This window comes from Alexandromys fortis, unplaced genomic scaffold (genome assembly GCF_014885135.2).
Source record: "Alexandromys fortis isolate MF-2015 unplaced genomic scaffold, M_Fortis_MF-2015_v1.1 scaffold_129, whole genome shotgun sequence".
Classification (NCBI taxonomy): domain Eukaryota; kingdom Metazoa; phylum Chordata; class Mammalia; order Rodentia; family Cricetidae; genus Alexandromys; species Alexandromys fortis.
The window spans coordinates 3,534,024-3,560,148 of NW_026068022.1; the positions used below are offsets into that span (position 1 = coordinate 3,534,024).

At 40.8% G+C, this 26,125-nt stretch overlaps 1 protein-coding gene across 6 annotated transcripts in view; it reads left to right on the forward strand.

Moving 5' to 3' along the window:
- Window positions 1–24,690, forward strand: part of Stk33 (serine/threonine kinase 33) — a 186,022-nt gene extending 161,332 nt beyond the window's left edge. For all 6 annotated transcript variants that reach the window (XM_050163319.1, XM_050163318.1, XM_050163320.1 and 3 more), the window contains one exon: window positions 23,889–24,690. In XM_050163319.1, the coding sequence (XP_050019276.1) occupies window positions 23,889–24,080 (192 nt within the window). In that variant the 3' untranslated portion in view covers window positions 24,081–24,690. The remainder of the gene's footprint in view (window positions 1–23,888) is intronic.
- Window positions 24,691–26,125: the final 1,435 nt, after the last annotated feature.

Genomic DNA, 26,125 nt, shown 5'->3' on the forward strand with positions numbered 1-26,125 from the left:
CCATAGGCTGAAGCAGCTTTATTCATGAACCAATAAAGCAACACAGATACAGAAGGACATGCAACATTGCCCCCAGACTCACCAAGGGAGTAACAAGGCTGCCATAATGGCCAGAAGTGCATTTTGTGCCCAGCCTGATTAGCAGCAGTTGCCTACCCGGCAGCTCAGCCTGACTATAGAGCACAACCAATTCAATTGTCTTGTCAGAAAGCAGAATAAAGCCAGTAAGAAGGTAGCAACGTAGCCATCTAGAGATCTTGAAAGCAAACTCTGTTGGTCAGTGACTTTTCGAGTGGGGGTGGCCACCATCATAATATAAACTGTGAAGTTTCCAAAGTGTCCAAAGGAGCCAAGGTAGCTGCTTCTGCAAATATGAAGGCCTAGTGATAGAACATGGGATTACAGAGACAGTAGGTCACCAGTTACAGAAAGTCAGTGGTGGCACACATCTTTAATCCCAGCACTTGAGTGGCAGAAGCAGTCAGATCTCTAAGTTCAAGGCCAGCCTGGTCTACAGAGTGATTTTCAAGACAGCAGTGCTACATAGAGAAACACTGTCTCAAAACACAAAACAGTAGCATCAGCAGCAACAACAACAAAACAAAGAGAGCAGATCATCGCAAACTCTAATAAAACCACAACAATGGACACAAAAGAAAGGGAGAACTATGCTATATCAGAAAAGAGAACTTATAATAACTCTTAAGAATTCACTGAACTTGCTGGACAGTGGTGGCGCACACCTTTAATCCCAGCACTCGGAGGCAGAGGCAGGCGGATCTCTGTGAGTTCGAGGCCAGCCTGATCTAGAAGAGCTAGTTCCAAGACAGGAACCAAAAAAAAAAAAAAAAAAAGAATTCACTGAACTCAAGAATACATAGATGAAAAATTAAATGAAATTTGAAAACAGTGCACAAACAAAACAAACAGTTTTGCAAAAGCAATCAAGAAAGAAAAGAAGGGGTAACCAGGAATGAGTGGGAGAGAGGCAGAGAGAATCTAAACAATGGATTAAGAATATAATGGGTCAAGTAAAATGCAACAGAAGCTTTAGCAGCTCAAAATGAGTAACAGTGAGATTGAAGACAAAACATTTGAAATTGGTCAGTTCAATATCAGAGATTGAGATTTCGAGAGATAGATAGATAGATAGATAAGTAGATATGGAGAAAGTTTTAGTTAATGTGGGCTATCATCAAGAGACCTCATCTATCTGTAATAGAAAGTAAATAAGATGAAGATAGAGAAATAGAGCAAAATTCTTATTTAAAGAAATGTAGGATGAGGACCAGTGTGATGGTTGTACACCTTTAATCTCAGCACTCAGGAAGCACAGCCAGATAGATCTCTGTGAGTTCAAGGCCAGCCTGGTCCACATATCAAGTTTCAGGCCAAGTAGGTATATATAATGAGACTCTGTCTCTAAAATAAATAAATATTTTTTTAAAGTATTGAGAGGAATTTTCCACAGTCTGAGGAAAAAACCACATTCAAAGGAAGTTCACATACCTGTACTCAAATAGAATGCAAAGAGGAGCTCCCTGTGTCACAGAAAAAGACACTACCAAACATCATGACAAAGAAAAATCCCAAAAAGGATCAGCGTAGAGAAGAAGTCATGCCATACAATTATAGAATCCTGCAGGCCAGGAGAGACAGGCTGATACTGTCAAAATGCTGAAAGGAGAACTACCAAACAGGAATGCCATACCTGGAAAAGCTGTGCTTTAGAAGTGAGGGAGAGAGATGACTCTCCTGGGCAGGTGAACGCTGAGGGAGGTCATTAACATTGGCTAAGTCATACCTTGGAAAAATGCCAAAGAGAAGTCTTCAAATTAAAAGGACACTAATGTGTAACACAAAAATATCTGAAGATGCAAAAGTCACTCCCACACCTGAAAACGCAACCAGCCAAGCAAAGCATGGTTATAAAATAAACCACTTATATCCATGTGGGAATGTTAAAAGACAAAGCACAGGTAGTTATAATAACTAATAGCAAAGATTACTTGGCAAGTTCTAGGCCAATGAGAAATCCTATCTTTAATTAAAAAAAAAAGAGGAATAGGAAAAAGAAGAAAAAGAAAAAGTAGACAGCACCAGAAAAATAGCACCTGGAGCTGTTCTTTGGACTCCACATGTATGTACACACAGAGAAAATATGGATGAAATGAGAAAATTTAGTATATTAAAGAGCAATTTATAATGAGAGACTCTAGAAAAAAATCATGTAAACGTCTTGGAAATGAAAACTGCTATAAATAAAATAAAAGGTTGAGCTAAAAGTCTCAGGAGTGACTGGATCAAAGGGAAGAATATCAAGGCTTGAAGGAAGATTTATGAATTAGATCATTCAGACAGTATTAAAATAAAAATAAATTATAAACAGAACATGAGAGAACTTTGAGATATGATTAAAAAGCAAGCTTAGGAATCTTGGCATAGACTCAGAAGCAGAGATACAAAATAATGATATAGAAAATCTATTCAGTGAAATGGTAGTGTAAAATTTCCCAAGTCGGGGGCAACATATGTATATTCAGACACAGAAAGCATTAAGAACACCAAGCAGACATGATCATAAAAGAACCTCCCCATGTCATTCTACTTAAAATGCCAAGACTACAAAGAGGTGAGAACTTCCAGGTTGCTTATAATGGGAAATATGTTAGAGTAACACAAATATCCAATAAGAAACTCTAAAGGTCAGGAAGGTAGAACATAATGTATTTCAAACTCTACAAAAAATAACTCAACCTACTTTATTATATCTGTCAAAATTATCCTGCAGGGTGCAAAGAGAAACAAAAGCCTTCTGGGCATAAGTGAAAGTTGTTCATGACCACTGAGTCAGAATTTCAGATGATACTTACAGAATCTTACACATAGAAGAGGAAGATAAACACATTATTAGAGCATGGGCAAGAATCAATTCAGTTGGAACAACAGGTAAACAAATTAGAAGAATTAAGAAAGAATAAAGCATTAGGAAAACAATAAAAATGCCAAGAACTAGTAAATACTTTCCAATAATAACCTTAAATGTCCAATTAAAATCCTTAATTATCCAATTAAAAGACAATAAGTAGCTGAATAGATTTAAAAAATAAGACCCAACTCTTGACTGTCTGCAAGAAACTCATCTTGTGGGATATTCCATGTATTGATTGAAAGTAAAAGAATAGAAAATAATGTTTCAAGCAAATGAAAACTCAAAGCAAACAGAAATAGCTATACAAATAAATGATAAGAAATAGATAGGCCAACATCAGTCAGAAGAGGCAAAGAAGGTCATTGCATATTGACAAAGGGAACAGTTCACTAAAGAGAATGTGATGATTGTGCATATCTATGTACAAAATTTCATAAGACAAACATAACTGGACCTATAGAGAAAGATGTACTCTCATACAACAATAGTAGAAAATTTCAGTATCCACTTTCACCAGTGTATTGGTTCCTGGGACAGAAAAAACAGTGCTATCAGAGCTGATCTACATTATAGGTCTAAAGGGTTTGCTAGACATCTACAAAATATTCAATCCAATAAATGCAAAGTACACATTCTTCTTAGAAGTTCATGGAAATTCTACCACATAGATTAAATTGTAGAATATAAATAAGTTTGAACAAGTGCAAACAAGTTGAAATAACTTACTATTATCAGTTACTGATTTGATAATATTTTAATGAAATTAGAAATTGACAGCTATAGCAATTACAGAAACCACAAGAATAAATGGAGACTGAACAATATACTTTGAATGATGAATGAGTCATTGAAGAACTCAAGGGGAAGATGAATAATTGCTGGAATTAAATGAAAACAAAAGCATAGCATACCTGAATGTTTAAGATACGATGAAGACAGTTCTAAGAAATTTATAGGTATTTGTAGCTACACACCAAAAAAAATCTGAGCAATCTCAAATAAATAACCTATTGATATATCTAGAGGTCCTAGAAAAAATGAAAACAAGCCAAAACCAAAACCAGTAAAGAAAAAAATGATAAAACTTACCTTAGAAACTAATAGAATGGAAACTAAAAGAATAATGCAAAAGAACCAGTAAGCAAAGAGAAACTAAGGACAAACCCTTAGCCAAAGTCACCAAAAGAACAAAGACCCAAGTTAATAAGATTAGGATGAAAAGGAGTTAAACAGACAGACAGTGTTAACTGGAGCGATCGCTCAGTGGTTAAGAGCACTTGCTGGTTTTCTGGTGGGTCAGAGTTCAATTCCCTGCTCCAGCATGGTGCCTCACAACTGTCTGTAACTCCAGTCCTAAGCTATCAGATGCCTTGTTCTAGCTTCCATAGATACCAGGCTTGTATGTGGAGCATAGACGTGCATTCAGGCAAACTTTCCATATACATAAGATAAAAGTTTAATGAAAAGATACCACTGAAACCCAGAAGTCTCTTGGGGATTATTTTAAATAATATTCCAATCAATTGAAAAATCTAGATGAATTGAACAAAATTTCTGGGTAAATATGATCCTCTAAGATCAAGCCAAAATAACATATAACCCTATAGACAGGATCTAACAATGGGACTGAAGAAGTAAAGTCCTCTATCAATGAGAAGCCCTGGGCCAGACCCTTAGAAGTCAAGTGATACCAATGTTTTTCATGTTATTTTATAAACTAGAAAGGGAAAAAATGCTGGGAGACTCATTATATGCAGCAAATATTACTCTTTATACCAAAATTGGATAAGGGTGTAATTAAAGGGATGACATAAGCCAGTATCCTTGATTAACATAGGTTACAAATATTCAATAAAATCCTGATTAGCCAAATTAAACAACACACTAAAAAGAGCATAATCATTACAGAGTTGGTCTCATTCCAGAGGTGTCAGGATTGTTTAGCATGTACAAATCAACAAATGTCACATGGCACATGGACAGAATGGGGAATTGCATGATAATCTCAATAGATTTTTAAAAAATACTTTGACAAAATTTAATATCCTTTCATCATGAAGGCTTAGAAAAATATAGAAATAAATAGGATAGATGTATAGTCAACCTTCTACTGCATAGAGAAAACTGAAACCATTCACACGAAGTGAAGAATAAACCCTTGTGTCAGCTTTCACCACTCTTGTTTAATATAATGTTTGTACTTTTAGCCAGAGCAGTTAGGCAGGGAAGAGCATCTAAAGGGATGTAAATAAAAAGGGGGGTTCAAATTATCCCTGTTTGCAGCTGATACACTCCTGTACTAAAAGACTCAAAAGGACTTAAATCTGATAAACACTTTCAGCAAAGTGTCAAGATATAAAATCATAAAAATCAGTAGCTTTTCTATACACCATAACAGACTTTCTAAAGAAAGAACTAGGAATACAATTCTGTTCACAATAGCCTAAATCTGTAATACCTAGGAATAAACCTAACCAAGGAGGTGAAAGACTTTTATAATGAAAAATATACACTAAGAAAGAACTAACGCTAGAGAGATGTTCCATTTTCATGGTTGGAAAAATTAATATTGTTAAAATGATCTCATTGTCGAAAGCAGTCTCTGAACTCAATTCAGCCTACAGCATCATTCCATTAACATTCTCCACAGAAGTCGAATGCAATCCAAGCCCGAAAGATAGAATCACTAAAGGAATCCTAAACAAAGAGTAATAATGTTAGAAGAATTATAATATCTGGTTTCTAACTACACTACAAAGCCATAATGAATAAAACAGCATGTTCACAGCTCAGAAATAGGCATGTAGACAAATTGATAAGTAAAGGTCCCAGACATAAACCCATTAAGGTACAGCCCCTGGTTTCTAACAAATGCTCCAAAATTACACTGTAGAAAAGACAGCCTCTAATAACAGGGCTCATTAAAACTAAATATCCATATATTGAAGAATAAAACTAGATCTGTGTCTTACCCTGTACAAACTAACTCAATGTAAGGCTTGAAACCTGTAGTTGAAAACATAAGGAAACACTTAAAGATAGGGCTAGGGCTGTAACTCAGTAGGGTGCCTGTACTGACTCCAGGTCTCCTTCCCCAGCTCCACATTGACTTGGCGTGGACGCTTACATCTATGAGTCTTAGTGTTAGCTCAAGGCCATCCTTCACCACACAGGGAGTGTGAAGCTAGCCTGAGATAAATGAGACACTGTCTTGACAACAGTAGCTCAGGAAATAACAACAAGAATTGACAAACAGTATTTGTATCAATTCTGCACAGAAAATACAACAGCTAGTACAGTAAAGAGACAGTTTGCAGAATGGGCTTTGTAGCTGTTCTTTTGATGAGGGATTAATATGCATACTGCATAAAGATTCTCAAAAATTAAATGCAAAACAACAAATAAGCCAATTAATTAACGGGCAAATAAAGTAAACATATTCTCAAAATAAAAAGTACGAAAGACTGGCAAGTTGGCTTAGTGGGTAAAGGTGCTTGCTGCCAAGCCTGATGACCTGACCTTGATCCCCAGAATCTACACAGTAAGAGAGAATTGCGAAAGTTGTCTTCTGACCTCCACATGTGCACGTGGTACACACACACATACACTCAAATAAATAAATATAATAAAAGCTTTTAAAATAAATGCAATAAAATAATAATAAATACATGAAAATGTTGAACATCCTCAGCTATCAGAGAAATGTAAATCAAAACTCCATCTGACCTTGAACAGAATTCCTGCCATCAATAAAATAAAAACACAAATGCTAACAATAGTGCAAAGAAAAGCACCACATATGCTGTTAGTAGGAACACAGGTTATTACAATCACTGTGGAGACTGTATGAGAATTTCTCAAAGGCGCCCATATGATCCAGCTGTACCACTCCTGTGTATATTCCTGAAGGACTCAAAGGCAGCTCACAGTAGGCTGTCTGTACATCTGTGTATTACAGCACTAGCTATGATAGGCAAGGACAGAGTCAGTGCAGTGTCCACTTTTGAGTGAATGGAGAAAGTGTGGTATAGGAGAGAATGTGGCTATAATACAAAATAGCCAGGAGGTGGTGGCATGTCTTTAATCCCAGCACTTGGGGAGCAGAGGCAAGTATCTGTGAGTTTGAGACCAACTTGGTCTACAAAGTGAGTTCCAGGATAGCTAGAATTACACACACACAAAAGAACAGCGTCTCAAAAAAAAAAAAAAAAAAAAAAAAAAAAAAAAAAAAAAAAAAAAAAAAAGAAGATATGCACAATGGAGTAGTATTCAGGGATAAAGAAGAATGAGAAACTGTGATTCTCAGGAACGTAGACTAAATAATTGAATATAATCATATTAGGTGAAACAAGTCAGACTCAGAAAAACACATATTAAAATTTAGTTCAGTGTGTGAAATTTACAGGAACAATGCCATAAAAGAAAACAGGGTACTATTAGGAGAGAAAATGGGATCAGAGGAATTGGTGAGGATGGATAGGATAGATTATTGGGTGGTGATTATGATCAAAGTATGTTATATAGGATATGTAAAACATCACAATAAAATGTATTATTTTGTCAGTTATATATAAAGACTTCACTGAAGGAGTTTTTAAAATAAAAATGACACAGTAAGCTGAAGAACACAAAATGGAGGGATAAAAACTTTCAGGTGACAAATTTATAGGCTAATTGTCATAAATTGATCATTTTCTAGCATATCACAAACTAGCACATCACATTGTACATGATAAGTATGTACAATTTACAAATAAAGTAAAATTCCGTAATGATAACCAGAAATACAGTGGCCATGTCCATACAGGATGATGCAGTGTCAAAATTAATATTTAAGTTTATTAAAAATTTTCTAAGCCAGAAGGTGGTGGCACATGCCTTTAATCCCAGCACTTGGGAGGCAGAAGAAGGCAGATCTCTGTGAGTTCGAGACCAGCCTGGTCTACAGAGTGAGTTTTAGGACAGCCAGAGATACACAGAGAAACCCTGTCTTGAAAAAACAAACAACAAAAAAAGAATTATTTAATACAATCTTTTCTCATTTTACATAGCTGTCCCCGTCCCTACTCCCTTCCCTCTTCCATCCTGATCTCCCCCAGCCACATCCACTCCTCAGAAATGGTGAGGCTTTCCATAGGGAGTTAACAAAGTCTGACTCTTCACTTCAAGGCAAAATCAAGCCCCCCTCCCCTTATCTCAGCAAGATATATCTCTCCAAAGAGAATGTGCTCTAAGACACCAGTTCAAGCACTAGGTCTAAATCCTGGTTCCCACTACCACCTGGTACCCACAGACTGCCCAAGCCTCACAACTGTCCCCACATTCAGTGGGCCTAGTTTGGTTTTGTGCAGGTTTCCCGCTATCAGTCCAGAGTCAGTGAGCTCTCACTAGCTCAGGTAGGCTCTTTTTGTGGGTGTCACCATGGTCTTGACACCTTTGCTTATATTATTACTCCTCCCTCTCTTGGGCTCTCAGGTAGCTCAGCCCAGTGCTTACCTGTAGATCTACAAGTTCTATTCTAGGTGATTAACTACTAATCTGTATTTCCTTATTATCCTAAACAGTTGGTAATAATAATTTTCAAGAACTAGAAATTTGCATTACATTGTTAAATGAGTTATATAGGTACAATACCTTGAACAAGCATAGAAAATATATGTACAGTATGTTCTAACAAAATTAATCTCAAATTTGTATCAATATATAAAATTTATATAAAATATGCAAAATTCCAATCCAATTTAAGGCATTTAAAACTAGTAGTTGCTTTTTAAAAGTAGATTCAATAATCTACCCTTTTATCTTATGATATCTATATCCTTCCTTTTTTCTTTTCAGAGTAAATTAAATAATCAACAAATTTATATAATTATATCTATGTCCCTTTTCTTTTCAAAACAAGGACCTTGAATCTAATTTCCTTTTTTAACCTTTTTTCCTGACCATTACTAATAATAACTTGTAATCAATACACTAAACAAAGACAAACATCCATAATCCATTTTCGGAAATGTGAGCTTTTAGTTTTCTAGGCTACTTCCTGCTTACTAGAGGCACTGATAATCTTATGGGGACCCAAAGAAAATTTAGGATTATGGTCAAGTTCTGGCTGAGTATTCTGTGAGGCTGGATCATCTCAGCCAGCAGTCTTGAAGCTGTCTGGATGTAGAACTGAGAAGAAACTATAGCAGAGGTGCTCTAAAATGTTGGATCATCTGGGCCAACCGCTCCTATCAAAGATTTTTCAGGGGAGGAGTCTTTGTTGATCAAACCTTATTTTTCTTAACCAAGAATGAATCCACAGCCTCTCACTTCCTGTGGAAACAAAAGCAAAATCTCTTCTCCAAAGTAACATATCTTTTGACCTAAAATTTAAAGTCAAGGCATTTTTAAAACATATAGGTTGGATTAATTCAGCAGCATTTATAATAAAAAAAAATCTTTTAGCAGCTGTTGCTCCTTCCTCAGCAGTCAAACAATTAAAAAATCACAGTAACATACAGTATTCAGATTCACTGTGTTTCCCATCTTCACATGACTTTTTTTAAAGATTCTATTTCTTTTATTTTTATTTATTTATTTATTTGAGACAGGGTTACTCTGTGTTCTTTGGCTGTCCTGAATCTCACTCTGTAGACCAGACTGGCCTGAAACTCACAGAAAAACACCTGCCTTTGCCTCCCAAGTGCTGCGATCAAGGGCGTACACCCCCACCACCTGGCTACACTCTTTTTTTTAAAAAAGGACTTTCTCTTTTTTCTTTTCTCTCCCAAGCCTATATATATTTTTAAACACACTGTAAACCATTTAGAGATTTTTTTCATGTGAATATGTATTTACTATATCTCTCTTTTTCTGACCACATGAGTCTTTAATTTGCTAAGCGAATAGCTAGGATTAAAGCCGCAATTTTGGCGACTGGATCCATCCCACTCCTTGACTTCCTGAGAGTCTAGCTTCATGACAGAAGTCCTGGCGGGAGCCATGCTTTTTACCACAACTCAGTGGAGTTTCTATGCCCATGCCACCCTGAGAAGCATGCTTCTGGGCTGCTCATAAGCACCATGTAAGTGTTTAGTGACAGGGCCTCTTAAAAGATTTGCATGGTTTTTGCTGCTAACTCTGAGTCAGGAAGCCTCTCTTAAAGCCTCTGCTTACCTCTAGCAGACAGAGCCCACCTGAAACAAAATGCTGCTACCAAGAGCCATGTTTGACTCTGTTCTTTTGTCTATTTAGAATCCTTTTTTAAAAAAGCATTCTCAGGCTTTATGCTGAATTCCTGCCAAACATTTGACTGCGGTAGCCAGGTAGCCATGTGGAAGCCACATGTAGGCAAGGCTGACTGCAAGCAGCAGCAGGACTGAGGAAGCAACAGGAAACTGGGGGGTGGGATGCAGGAAGCTGTGTGGGTACCCCATGGGGTGGCAGCAAGGACAGGAGAATACAGGAGAGGAGCCTAAGCCAGGGCAGATGGGAGCTAGGATCGTTAGTGATTCTCCTGAACCCAGGATCCTAGGTTTGGGTTCCAGTTCCTAGGCTGGGCTGATGGCTGAAAAGCCTTAGGCAAACGACTTTTTGGTAAATGTGTGCCCCACAGTGGGTGCCAATTGAAGCATGATTAATAAAAGCTCAGAGATATTGATATTGGGGTTCAACCTGAAGATCCAAAAAGCAAAGCAGCCTGCCACGGCTCTTATCTCAACTTCAGTCAGAAATAGAAATCTGGCCTCCAAGAATCTCAGAATGAGACTGTGTCTGAGAGCTGTGTCCTGCAATCTTATATTCCTCTCTTGGGCTGGAATTAAAAGCATGCACTGCCCGGTTTCTATGTCAACTCGTGTGGCTACAGGGATTAAAGGTGTGTGTTACCACTGCCTGGTCTATAAGGCTGACCAGTGGGGCTGTTTTACTCTCTGATCTTCAGGATAGCTTTATTTATTAAAATTCAAATGAAACACCACTGCAATTCATAATAGCCAGAACCTGGAAATTTAGCTTTAACTGAAAAGGGAGGTCCTCATCATTTCTGCCTTCCATTCTGCCATTGTTCCTTCCTGGGGAGTCTCAGAAGTCTGTTTAAGAGTTCCCAAATTTAGTTTCTCAGAGGCCAAGGTAGTCACACTTCTAAGACATTGGCAGAGCCCTCCTTGATGTTTACCTTTCTGGGTCACTGGATTGTAGCATGATTACTCTTTACTTACAGCTGACATCTACTTACAGGTGAATACATAGCATGTTTGTCTTCCTGGGAATGGGTTCCCTCACTCGGGATGTTTTTCTCTAGTTCCATCTATTTGCCTCCAAATTTCATGATATTATTTTTTAACAGCTAAGTAATACTCCATTGTGTAATGTACCACATTTTCTTCATACATTCTTCAGTTGAGGAACATCTAGGTTGTTTCCAGCTTCTGTATATTAAATATAAAGCTATACCGTTGAGCCAAAGTCTTTGAGGTAGGATGGAGTCTACCACAAAGTCTTTGGTATATGCCTAGGAGTGGTATAGTTGGGTCTTGAGGTAGATCAGTTCCCATTTTTTTTTACAAACTGCTATATTGATTTCCAAAGTTTTTGATGTATAAGTTTGCACTCCCACCAGCAATGGAGGAGTACTCCCCTTGCTCCATATCCTTACTAGCATGAGCTATTACTAATGTTTTAGATCTTGGACATTCTGACAGGTGTAAGATGGAATCTCAGAGTCCTTTTGATTTGCATTTCCATAATGGTTAAGGATGTTGAATATTTCTTCAAGTGTTTTTGACAATTTGAGATTATTCTGTTGAGAATTCTGATGGAAACAGATACAGACGCAGACCCACAGCCAAACACTAAACAGAACTCAGTGAATCCTGCAGAAGAAGGAGAGGAAGAATTGTAGGAGTCAGAAGGGTCAAGAACACCACAAAGAAACTCACAGAATCAACTAACCTGAACTTATAGGTGCTGTGGAGTAATCTTTTTGTATACTTTAAATATGTATTGCTTACATTGTTAATAAAGAACTGACTGGCCAATAGCTAGGCAAGATTTCTGGGGCAGAAGAAAGTTGAGAAGAAGGGGAGAGTCTAAAAATCTGAAGAAGATATGGAGAGAAGGATATGAGCTTTCCATGCTGAGAAAAGGTACCAAACCACGTGGCAGACTATAAACAAGAAATATGGGTTACTTTAAAATGTAAGAGCTAGTTAGTAATAAGCTGAGCTATTGGTTGAACATTTATAATTAATATTAAATCTCTGTGCTGTTATTTGGGAACTGTCTGGAGGGAAAGAAAAGTCTGCCTACACATAGGGGTTCACTGAGACTGAACTGACAATCAGGCAACCTGCATAGTTGTGTAGCTTAGTACTTTTGTGGGACTTATAACAGAGGAAGCATGCCTGTTTTTGGTGCTTTTGCCTGCTTTGGGGATGCTTTTTCTCATACTGGGTTGCCTCTGCCTGCCTTAATATGAGGGGAGGTGCCTAGTCTTATTTCAATTTGATATGCCATGTTTGATTGATGTCCCTGGGAGGCCTGCTCTTTTCTAAATAGAAATGGAGGAGGAGCAGATGGGGAAAAGGGAAGGAATGGGGTTAGAAGGGGGGTTGAGGTTGGGATATAATACATGAGAGATTAAACTGATAAAAACCAATAATAACAATAAAGGAAATATATCATCAGTATATATCAGTTATATAACTTGGAAAGAAAAATTTATGAGTTAATTATATAAAAAGACAATGGCAGAGGAGAGAAAGTGAGGATTTGTTTAAAGCCAGAACACTTGAACTGAGTATCTTTCTCTTTCTTTCCCTCCTCCACTCACCTTGGCTATGGTGGGAAGATTTAGTACAGAGGAGGTCTCACCTTATACTGCTTCAAATTTGTTTTCAAATCGGTGACATCTGACAAGGCCCTTTATGATGATGCTTTCATGATAAAAAGCCAGAATTTCCTGGAATTTAGTTAAATAGCAAAAACCATTTTTTTCCTGAAAAATTAAATTTAGCCTTTGAGTCCAAAAGAATCAGTTTTAGTGTGAAAATTTGATGGTATTTTCATTTTTTTTTGTCAATTTTCATATTCTAGTTTTGAAGTATTGCAATAAGGCATCTGTATCTATACTGTCTAGTTTTCAATTAAGAAACTTCCTCCATAATATCAGGTTGTAGACAAGCCTGCAGGACATTTTCATAATTAGTGATTGATCGGGAGACCCAACCCATTGTGGGTGGGGCCATCCCTGGGCTGGTGGTCCTGGGTTCTGTAAGGAAGCAGGCTGAGCAAGCCATGGAGAGCAAGCCAGTAGTAGGCAGCAGCCATCCATGGCCTCCACACCAGCCTCTCCTGCACAGTCACCACTAACTTCTGCATGCAACCCGTGTGACTCCAGGGGTAGAGTCCACTTAGAAACTTGTGCCCTGTGCCGCCAATCTTCACTCCATGTACTTCCCGTTCTTTTGCTTTGCTTTCTTTTCTCTTTTGTTTTGAGAGAGGGACTCACTATGTAGCCATGCCTGGCCTCAAATTCACAGAGCTCCTCCTGCCTCTGCCTCCTGAGTGCTGGGATTTACAGCTGTGCACTGCCATGCCTGGTTCACTTTTTTCCTTTCTCTGGTCACACTTTGCATCTTTTCACTGTGAGTAAGCAATCCTGACACCTGTCTACAGCAAGTCTCCTATTCCAAGAAAGCGTTAGTCCTTACTCCCACCCAGGAGTTTCTTGAAGGAGGCTAAGGCCTCAGGGCCAGCTTACCCACAGTCCCCTGGTAGAAGGGACCTGTTAGAGAATCCTTTGTTTCTGTGCCTCCCAAGGCCACCTTTTGCTCAGTTGCCCCTAGGGCCTATGGCTGTTTGTGCAGCAGAGAACTGATGAATTCTGCTTCCCTTCCACGTGTATTCTTTTGGTCTCTTCATCTTTGCCTTTATACTATAATTGTTACATGCATTTTATCTGCACAATTATAAACTGCACAGAAAAATGTATCATTTTAATTTTAAACTGTCATGTATATTTTCCAGAAATTAAGAGCAAAAATGTCTTTTCTGTTTACCCAGCTATTTGCATTTGTGCTGTTCTTCGTCCTTCCTGTGGTCTGGGTTCCCATCTGGCATATTTCCCTTCAGTTCCACAGGCTGCTTTGCTGCTGTCTGCCGCTGAGCCCCCCATCGTCTTTCACCTGGAAACATCTCTGTTCTGTCCTAAGCATTTTAGGAGCTTCCTGGTTTGTAGGATTTTATGTCTGACAGGTTTTTGTCTGTTTTATTTGATTGGTTGCTAAATTGGGTCAGCACTTTAAAGGTTGTTCCTGTGTCTTCTGGCTGTCAAATTTCCTTAGGAGTTTGTTAGATAAAGATGATATCTTTATATGTATTGTGTCGTTCTCTGAACTCTCAGATTTTTTCTCTTTGTCTTTGGTATTATGATATTGCTAAGGAGTTTGTTAGATAAAGATATTGTCTTTATATGTATCATGTTACTTTTCTCTGGACTCTAAGATTTCCTCTTTATCTTTGTATTATGATATTGCAAAGCATGTTTTTCACAATGATCCTGCTCAGGTTGACTGTGATTTATGAATGGGTATATTTGATCTTCAGTTAATTGTGGGAAGATTTGCCATTCTTCTTACTTTCCCCTTGAATTCCAGGTCAGTTTATGATTGCTCTGATGGTCCCTTAGGCCACTCAGGTGGAACTTTCCTGTTGGGGGGGGGGGTGGCTCGTTTGTTCCCACTGCTCAGACCCCCAAAATAATAACACAGAAACTATATTATTTGCAATACTGTTTGGCCAATAGCTTAAGCATATTTTTAGGTAACTCTTATATTCTAAACTAATGCATCTCCATTAATCTGTGTATCACCATGTGACTGTGGCTTACCAGGTAAAGTTTCATCCAGCATCTGTCTCTGGCAGGGCTACATGGCTTCTACCTGACTTTGCCTATCCCCCCCCCTCTCTCTATATATATATGTATGTATGTATGTATGTATGTATGTATATGTATATCTCTTCCAATCTGGCTGTATTCTGCTAAGCCATTGGCTGAAAGCAGCGTCTTCATTAACCAATGGCAATGAAACCTATTGACAGCCCATCACCTCCCACACTGCTTTCCGCCTGCTCTTTACCCTGGCTCCCTCAGTCAGTGTCAGAGTCACTGACTCTCACGAGTGACATCAAGCAGAAAGATCTTATTTTTTAACTTTTGATTTTGAGGGATTTTGAAGAGATGGGGTCCCCGAGATAGGCTGATCTGGAACATGCTGCATAGAACACACTAGCCTTGAACTTGCAGGAATTCTCCTGCCTCTACCCCTGAATGTGGAGATTACAGGTATGAACCACTATGCCAGCTTAGGAAACTAAAGTGAAATTATCAATGCTACCTTAGAAACTACCAAAACAGATATTCGAAAATTGGAAAACCTTGATCATTATATATTTATTTGTAATCAAAATATTTAAAATTATAATCTTTCCTATAAATAGTTTCATTGTCAAGTGAATTCAATGATTAATTTAATTGTTTAATAAGGAAATAAGAGGAAACTCACATAAACCCTTGAGACGTTTGCACAAAGAGCGTATAGGGCAAGAAGAACAGCATTAATATAAACATGACAGGGATGTTCCAAGAGAAGAAAATTGTTAGTAAGTATCTCTCATAAAGTCAAACATAGAGACCTTGAACTAAAACTTAACATGCAATTTAGAATTTAGAATTCTGTTACAAAATAAAGTGATTAAGAAAACAAAGTATGCACAAAGTATTTTACACCCAAATCTACAAAATATCCTTGAGCTAAGATGAGCTGACACATTATGGAGAGATACATCATGCTCATGGATTGAAATAGTCAGTACTATTGGGATGTCAGTTCTTTCATATTGGCTTATAACTTTAAACCTATCCCAATTGAAATCATCAACATTTGATGTTCTGATTAAAATTAAATAAAATTTTCTAATTAAAGTTTATTTGTAACTATATTAAGACCTACATTAGCCAAACTAAACTGAAAAGCCTACATTTTCAGGATTTATTTACATGGCCTAATTTTAACTCTTGCTATGTAGCAACAACAGTCGACGGCAAGTGGTGTTTGTCCAAGGACAGATGAGTAGATGAATGGACAAAGTAGGCAAACAGGAACAGATCCATACTTGTATGACCAGTTGATTTAAAAGTCTTTAAAACATTCAGCAGAGAAGCAGTTGTGTTTTTAATAAATAGTGCTAGAATGTTAGGCCATCTATATAATGAAAAATGAAATTTGATCGCCTAGCTGGAAATGAATATGAAAATTAGTTTGTGATAGCTAGATATAAATCTAAAAGCTAAACTATAATATGCCTAGGATAAATCATAAGAGACTATTTTTATCCAATAAGTAGCCAAAGATTTCTTAGGACACAGATAATGACTTTTAAAATTGATTGAAGGTGATTGCTTCTTAAAAAGTAACACACCTGCTCACTGAAAGCATGTGGGGAAAGCAGTGGCCACGCAAAGAGGAAATTCTTGAAGAATTCCTCTAGCAAAGGACTTGTATCCATAATCTGGTGACTGCTACTGTGGTGGTTTGATGACTATGGTCCCCATAGGCTCATATGTTTGAATGTCTAGTCCCTGGTTTGGGGACTGTGTAGGGAAGGAGCAGGTGTGTCCTCGTTGGAGGAGGTATGTCACAGGGAGTGGGCTTTGAAGTTTCAAAATTCCAAGCCTGGCCCAGTCTCTGTCTCTTTGCCTCCTACTTGTGGATGAGGATGTAAAGTTCTCAGCTACTGCGCCAGCGCCATGCCTGTCTGCTTCCCACCATGATGCTAATGGGCTAATCCTCTGAGACCGCGAGCAAGCCCCCGATTAAATGCTTTCTTTGTAAGAGTGTCCTTGGTTATTCTTTCCCTTCACAACAGCAGAACAATAAATATAAGACAGTTTCTATCTCTAAACAGCTCAGTTTTCCGGTGATGGTAGCGTATGCCTTTAAAACCAGCACTCAGGAGGCAGAGGCAGGCAGATCTCTGTGAGTTCATGGCCAGCTTGGTCTAGATGGAGACAGAGAAATCCTGTCTCGAAAAACAAACATCACAAGACTTGAATGGGCAGTGCAGACAGAGCCAAAGCACCTTACAGATGCCCCGCTCACAGCTGTAAAGCAAATGCTTTAACAAGACATCACACATAGGAGAATCACCAGAACTAAAGACTAACCAGTCCAAATGCTGGCATGGGTTGGAACAAGTATACTTTTCTTGTATTGCTGATAGAAATTCAAACATACCATCTGGGGAATCCTTTCAGAATAGAAATTGGTATTACTTATCAAGTTAAACATTCACTTGCCATTCATTCAGCGATTCTAAGTTTATCAAAAGATTTGTAAACTACCCCAATTAATAACAACTAATTACATAGCCTAAAAACAGAAACAGTCCAGATGTCCACTAACTGAATAAGAGCTAAGCATGTAGTGGTATGTTTTTATAATGGAATATAGTTTGTTATTAGAATACTACTCGACAAGAAAAATGAATTACCAATGCCTTGATGAACATTTAAAACTTTGAAATAATATGACAATCTGCAAATATATCAGTAAAGAATTTAACCAGGGGTGGAGAGATTGTCCAGTGTTTTGCCATGCAGAAATAAGGCCCTGAGTTCAGACCCCAGGTACATATGCAGAAATCTAAGTGTGTGTGACCCATGCCTGTAACCCTAGCACTGAGAGGTGGAGACAGGAGAATTCCAGGAGTTGTTGGACCAATAATCTGGCCAGCTGGTGAGAGACCTTATTGCAAAGAGTAAAGTGGGGCTGGAGAGATGACTTGGCAGTTACGAGCCCTGGCTGCTCTTCCAGAGGACCTGGGTTTGGTTCCCAGCACCAACTTGTCTGCTTATAATTTCCTATAGCTCCAATTCCAGAGGGTCCAATACCCTCTTCTGGCTTCCTTGTGGTACACACAGGCATTCAGACACCTGCGCATACACATAAAATAAAAATATTTAACAGATAAGGTGAAGAGCAACAGAGGAAGACACTCAATGTCAACCACTGGCCTTCTCAGACACAAACATGGGTACACAACCTCATAACCCCCCACATTGCACACATGCACATACACAATTAAAAACTTAAGATTTTTAAAATGAATTTTAAGTGTGGGGGACGGGTATGGACTGTGAGTGCAGGCAGCCCTGGGGCTGGAGGTGCAGCCTCTGTAAGCCACCTGACCTGGGGGTGGTGAGCTGAACCCTTGCCGAACAAGATCAGCGTGCGCCCTTAATTGCTGAGCCATCTCCCCAGCGCCACAAAATTTTTGATTAAATTTCAACTAACATTTTAAGCAAAAGAAACGAGACACAAAGGTTCACACATTGTACTCTTCTCTCATTTATATGACGTTTGAAGAGTCAAAACTAATTATGTCTAAAAATATCAGAACACTTGTGGCCCCAGAATAAAATAAGAGGAAGGAGAGGGAACACAAGGATCTTCGCAGGGTTTTTTCTCAGGATGGAGACTGAACCCAGGGCCTGTGTGTCCAAAGTGCTCCCCCAGGGAGCACCTCCTCACGCCCTGAGCTACTGCGTCTCTTGACTGTGGTGTCGGTTACCTGGGTCTGTGTGTTTCTCAGAACTCCTCAGAGCATAATTGTGATCCATGTATTCTACTGTATATAAATTATATCCTTGCTGCAAAGAGAAGAAGGCTATTTACATCTTTCTCTAATTTGCAAGTTAAATTTTATTTTCATTAACTTCATTCAAGACCCAGATCCTCATGTGGGTGACCTTGTAAAGAAGGTCTGTGTGTTTCCAAGTTATTTCTCTCGTTCCTGCTTTCCTTTCCTTTCCTTCTGTCTTCTGAAAACCACATGAACATGAGACAAGATGTGTGACCATTGTGAGCAAAACTATAGCAGAAAACTTGTCTCCGAATTTTGTCATTTGGACCTTGTGCAGGCCTATAATTTGAATGTGTGACTCTAGAAGTGGTTGCCATGGCGATAAACCACTTTACTTAAATAGCATGTATTTTACTCAAAATTCAGAGGAATGGTAACAGTTTCTAGTAATCACACTCTGGTATTAACTGGCAGGATGTGCCGAGAGCACACAGGCTTTGCATCCATTATCACCGGATAAGTTCATCAGGTTGACGTTACAGCAGCGAGCAGGGAGATGCGTGTTTTCAGCCCGGTCTCCTGTTACATATCTTCCCTTGCACACACAGGCCCTTTTCATGATTAATAGTATGAACTGCAGAAATCAGGCCAAGGGTGCTGAATTAGAAAAAGGCAAAACTGGAGAGGGGCATCTTGTAGGGTCATCTTTCCCATCTCTCTATATGCCATCAGACCAGCTACTCCCCACTGTCTCAAGTGCTAAGAATCTGTCACAGACAACCAGTTGCTGCTGGAGTGACTCTGGCATGACCACCCTGACCATGGCACACAGAACTGGCATGTAGCACCACAGTGCTGGGTCTGCCCCTTCTGTGTGCCTTGCTTTAGCTTTGTTTTTCTTTTGTTATTATTCTTGCATGCATATGTGGGGTGTGTGTGTGTGTGTGTCCCCATATGTGTGAACACAGTGCATTGGGGGTCTGAAGTTAATATCAAATACCTTTCCTGGCCATGCTCAATTCTCTTGCTGAGCTCGAAGCTTGCCAATCCTGGCTAATTTAGCTGACCAGCTTGCTCCAGGGATCCCCAGACTCTGCCTCCCAAGTGCCGTGATTATGGGCAGCTTTCCAACTGTTACATGGCTCATGGAGATCTGTACACAGGTCCTCAAATTGGCACAGCAATCTCCCTGGCCTAAGGCATTTCCCCTTTTATTCTTATATCGTCTTTCTGTATCTTTTAGACTGAAGAATTTCTAAAGAAATTCCTACCTGTAGTCATATTAGTAGCAGTTGGTAAAATGATTCTGGTCCCTTCCTTCTCTGCAGGCTGGTATGACTTCACTGTAGTTTGTGTAAGGATATGGGGTTTCCTCCGAATTCTGCAGATGCTTTCCAATGGCCACAGGCTCTCGGACATTGCTTTAATGTGCACTCTCTGCAGTCCACAGTCAGCAGTGATTTTCCGGTCCTTCCCTGGGCTGACAAGATGGCCTCAGTCTCGTGATGGTCAGCTAGGGGCTTTCCCCTGGGATTGCTAAGGCTTCCTCTCCCCTTTCTCTCCTGCTCTGGGAAAGCTCACAGGAGTGCCTGTCCTTCTGTTTGCATTTCATGACCTGTAAGATCTCATAGCCCCGCAATCTCACTTTTCATTTCTCTGTCCTATTACTTACAAAACTGTCAAATTGCATCAGTGACAACAGAGACCCCTGGGGGAATCCCAGCGGCCACAAGAGGAGAAAAGGTGAAGCCCCAGACTTAGATGGTCTATAACCTAACAAAAAAAAAATCCCTGAAAAATCAAGATTGGTACAAATCTAGAAAAATCCTGGGAGCTGGAATTTGCCTCTGCCATTTACATTCCAAGGAGAGGAGAGGCTTGGTTCCCCGTGAAGAGAATGTGCCCCAAAGGGCACAGCATGATGGGTTTGGCCCTGTGATAGTTTCAGCAGGGAAGCACAGGAGGCACTCAGACTCTAAAAAACCCTAGGACTCTGCTTCCCCAATAGTTGCCTGCTAACCCTGATGCAACTGCAATGCGCAAAAGGAGGTGGTGGGAACTCAGGGCACCTCCTCCATAGGCACAACAGTGTCTCTAAGTGTGTTTGCGTTGATGCTAACAGTGAGTGAAGGAACAGATACCATGATTTCAAAGAAATTCCGAGATTTATTTAAAACATGGCTGTCAGGATGGGAGAGATAGCTCATCAGTTAAGAGACCTTGCTGCTCTTCCGTGGGACTTGAGTTAGGTTCCCGGCATGCATGTGGCTCACAGAATACTGTAAATCCAGCTGCGGAGGGTCCAATGCCCTCTTCCAGCTCCATGAATGCGTCCACACATGCAACATACACTTACGCACATACACATAGATAAAAACAAACCTTTATTTTTGCCTACACCAACTTTAATATGTATGAGTACGAAACTAACGAAGAAAATACACTCTCTGCTGAAGGGGAGAGTATCAGTTTGTACAACTGCCTCAGAATCGCACTTTTCAGGACCATTAGTGCAAGTGAAAGAGTGAGAAGAGCGGACTATCTGCTGAGAAGGGACTGGCCTAGCCACGCAAGAGAGTCTCTGCTCAACGAACAAGTAAGCCAGATGGATTCAGACAGAGTGATTTGCAAGCTAACCATGAGCCCGGCATCTCGGTGAGAAGGAATGTGTGCACTGTGCTACCATTTGTGTGAAAGGGTGAAAGAGAGCTGGGGCTGAAATAGGCTGAGGCATGGGGAGTTTTGACCCACTCCCCATAGAAGTGACAACACCGAAACTGGAATTCAGTTGTACAATTCGGAGAAGATGTACACTGTAAATGGACAGCATTGGTTGTGTTTCATGAGGCTGGGTTTGAGTTAACTGGGAGGCAAGGAAGTGATGTTTATTAAACCATGAGTATATACTTTTTAAAGACCACTAAAGTTGTAAATCAACTCGTGTGGTTAAGGGATGCAATTTTCCTCATCTTGCTACGTAAGGAAACAGACATATCCTGCTTCTACATCAAAAGCAACTAGACATCTCAGCTGTTTCATTTCTCCTACCACTTTTTTTTTTCATAAAATTCCCCAAACTACGTTGAGATACTATCTTCAAAAAGAAAGTTCTAGAGCATATGGAGTTGAATCTGAGAATGTGCAATAGTGTTTCCTCCTGGTGCCTGTGGCCTCTGAGTCAGATCCATTGCAAGTTGCAGGGGGGCAGGGCAGTTAGGTGGCCAGCAGCTGTCTAACTAGGGTTTCTATTGCTGGAAAGAGACACCATGACCATGGCAACTCTTCTAAAGGAAAACGTTTCATTGACATGGCGGCTTAGAGCTTCATTGTGGCGGGACACGGCAGCACGCAGGCAGATGAGGTGCTGGAGAAGGAGCTGAGAGTCCTGTATCTTGATGGCAGTAGGAAGTGGACTCAGCGTCTACCGAGCGAAGCTTGAGCAAAAGAGACCTCAACGCCCGCCCCCAAAGTGAAACACTTCCTTCACAAGACCACACCTACTCCCCAAGGCCACACACTCTCTTTGGGGGGGGGCATTTTCTTTCAAACAACCACAGCAGGTAAAGGCTATTCTGGCCAAATATGATGACCCAAGTTTGATCTGTGGAACTCACATGGTGGAGGGAGAGAACTGATTTCTACAAGTTGTCCTCTGACCTCCACACATGCACCATGGCACATGTTCACACAACACACACAATCAATTACTTCATCAAACAATCAACAAATAAATAAGGGCAATTTAAAAAAAAATCACAAAAGTGGGATACTGAAGAATGGAAGCATTCAACCAGACACGAATGTCCGTGTTGTAGTGGACACATTGGAAAGCATTTCCTTAACTACTCAGTATCCATGTAGGAATGTCCAATGGGACGAGGGCTGCATTTGGCTTCACCTTTGGCTAGTATTTGTGTGTAAATTTAGTTAAATTTTATGAATTGAAGATCCAGAAGGATTCCGCTCTCAGGAAAGCACGTGGTCCTGGCCAGTGTCAGAGCGGTGTTTGTGCCCTGCTAATGGTGTGAGTTTTCAACAAGGTGCAGGAACTCCTGTAGCAAATTGGAAAGATTTTTTAATTTTCTGGTTTGTAAAGAATTCAGTGGTGGCAGCTTGCATATTTGGAGAAGAGTAGAGGAAATGACCTTTTCCAATTCAAACTTCACACGATTTTTCCAAGGTACGGGACACTCTTAGAGTGTTCTCTGCTCAAGAGCCGCTCCTGTAGAGTCAGACATGAGAGACATTCTGAGGAGGCCTTCTGCAGGGGTGCCTGCAATCGACACCTCCCACACCCCTCTTTCTTGAAATGCAGGTACCAGAGTGTAGCTGTCTGGAAGTTTTGCTGCAGCCCTAGGAACTTGTGTTCATCAGACAAATGTATAAGTAGACATTTTCATAACCTAAAGGCAGGAAGATCAAGGGACCCCCGAGCAATTGTCTAGTGCGTGTGTGATCTTCCCCTCTTTGAAAGCAGTGCTCTGCTATCCCACGGTTGCACGAGTGCCCTTTCCCTTGTCATTCTGCGCAGTGGAAGCTTGCCCTGGCCTGTTTTGCAGGTCTCCAGGGACAGGCCCTGCTCTTTACAACTCTCGGCTCGCCTTCACTTAATTAAAATGATCTCTCTTTAAATGAGCCTAAGGTCAGAGTGAGCCCCGCGTCCCCGGGACTGCAGGATCTAGGCTGCTGCGTCCTGTCCCGCGGAGTGGGACGACTGAGACCACAGGTCACCTCTGACCCGTGCTTTCCTGCTGTAGCCCCACGCGGTCCTCTCGGCCACCCCCTCAATTCATTCCTACCAACACCCCTTGAAGTGAGCATTCAAATGTTGTTTTACCCCTTTGACCAGTGAGGAGTTGAGACTCACAGAAACCTACAAAGCGGCCTGCTTGACTGGTAAAAGAAGCCTATCCCTGGAAAAAAATGCAGGAAAGGGGTTGACGGTGTGAGGGCAGGCTGAGTGCAGCAACTTTGTACCCCTGTTCCGAAGAATAACATGCTGTACACGTGTGCAAGTCTGAAGAAAGGGAACAGGACAGAGCCTTTGTGGCCAGGTGGACATTCTCCTTTAGTGAATTTCCTATGTCAGAGCTATAAGCAACCCTTTGGTTTCATTACAATCTCTAAATGCCTTGGTTTTCTTGAAGGAGGTAAAAGAGCCTTTGGGGCACGTAGTGCTAACTTTACAGACTGATGAGTGTTGCCCACGCTCTGGAGCATGCCGCAGCCTCACAGTCTCACGGGACGCTGTTGTCTCTCGCTCCCTTCCGTTACTGTACACACATTTTTACATCTGAATATTAATCTCGGCCTTTTCTTTCATTCATAGCCCACCACTGCTGCCAAGAAGCTAGATGTAGATGACGCTGACACGAGCTACTCAAACTCAACATCCAGCAAACTACTTTCTGCCGAACTCAAAGCAGAACCCGAGAAGAGCTTGGGGACTGCGAACCAGGCAGTGGCGGCTAAGGGCACCATGAAAACCTCTTCCTTTTTGCGAGGCAAGAAGAAGCTCTAGGGTTCTGCCCAATGCTGCTCAACACAAGACCAGACCACTCCTCCAGTACTGAAGGGAGGGGACAGGAGGGGACAGTGGACAGCAGGGCACTGGGCTTTTAGCCTTTGGCTCCGCTTAGCCCTGCATGGGTTACACCAGTTTAAAATTGAAGCTAGTTACTAAAGCATCATAGCCACACGGGGCACTGACGGACAGCGTGGGTGTGCGTGGGGCAGGCTGCAGCTCTCGCCAACTCCAGGGTTCCAGGGTTAAGGAACAAGTGCTCTCAGTGCAAGCCTGGGGCCATACTTGCTCAGTTCTACTCAAATTCTTATATTTAGGCACAATTATTTATAAGGGAAAACAAGAGGCCAGATAACAGTGATGGAGGTTCTAATGATTATGAGCACTCAGCACTAGGAGACGTCGTTAGATGATTACTAATTAATAAAATGGTCATGGCCACAGGCGCTGTGGCAGAAGCCACAGTCCCTCGAGTGTCCTTGTGGTTCTAGTTGCTATAGATGGCTTAAGACAAGTTACTTTAAACAGAAAAGTAGGATATTTTGTGACTGCTTGCATTGGCTTGCTGCTATTCTCCCATCGTACTGATTAAATCAACAAGCCCCGATGTCTTCATGCATGTCATTTTAAGTTAAGGAGAGGTGACTTTAGCAAGTCCTCTGAATGCTTCCCCGACAGCTAATGCTGGCCTGTTGTCTCCTGAGACTGGACAGGAAACATGTTCACCTCTGGGGTTAACAACTCTGCCACTGCAGGGTAAGCGGGTAAGCGGGTGCTTCTCTCAGCTCCCCCCCCCCAAAAAAAATAGTTAAAAAGCAACTTGAATTTGTTTTATCTTTATAAAGTAATAACCCAACTTCATCCCGTTTTCTACAAGATTGTCGGTTTGTCCCCAAAAGAACCACACCCATAAACTGACTCAGAAGCTAAAAGAGGGATGTGCACCTCCTGTTACGAGTTCACAAAGTCCCACCATGGTCAGTCAGGCCAGAGATCACATTGCCACGTCACCCTCCATCTTAGTTCCTTTCAGTTGCTGTGGAAAGATACCATTGTCAAGACAACGTATGGCAGGAAGTGGGTTTGAAGCCTGTAGTTTCAGAGGGTTAGAGCCCATGATAACCGAGCTAAGGCAGGGCGGGGGAACAGTGGAGAGCTGCATCTTGATCTGCAAGCAGAAGGCAGAGAAAGAGACACTGGGAAAGGCACGAGACTTCTGAAACATCAGAGCCTGCCCCCAGTGACCAAGTCCTCCAAGGTCATGCCTCCTAACCCTTGTCAATCATTTCTACCAGCGGGGACTGTGGGGCTGTTCTCCTTCAAACCAGCACACGGCAGCACTCTGCCTGTATTTTCTTAGGGCTTGCACAGCTCCTGTGAGGAAACCACCACTCAAACACGCCCCATGGAAATTGGGTTTTATTTAAAATTGAAGTTGATGGCTTGGGAAATGACCCCATTCGGCAAGGTGCTTGTCACACAAGCATGGAGACCTGAGCTCAGATTCGCTGTACCCACCTTCAAAACAAAACAAAACAAGCACAGGTACACTAACCTGTCATGCCAGTGCTGAAGAGATGAGAGCGGGAGGGCTCCGGGCTCGCTGGCCAGCCAGCCTAGCCAGCGTGGTGAGAAGAGGCCACTGTGGGACCTTGTCTGGTAGAGGGCTAGCAGGATGGCTCAGTTGATAAAGGTGCTGCCGCCCAAATTGATAACCTGATTTCAACATTCCACATGGCAGAAGTCTGTCCTCTGATTCCCTCACTAATGTGTCATTGTATGCCCCCACATATGCACACACATGCACACACACACACACACACACACACACACACTAACTAATTTCAAAAGCTAAACTGTAACCCTGGCATGGTGGTGCATTTGGGAGGCAGAGGCAGGCGAATCTCTGTGAATTTGGGCCAGTCTGGTCTACATAGTGAGTTCTAGGATAGCCAGGGTTTTACGGAGAGACCCCATCTCAAACAAACAAACAAAGACAGAAAAATAAAATAAAAACAAAACCAACAAACAAAATGAAGTGG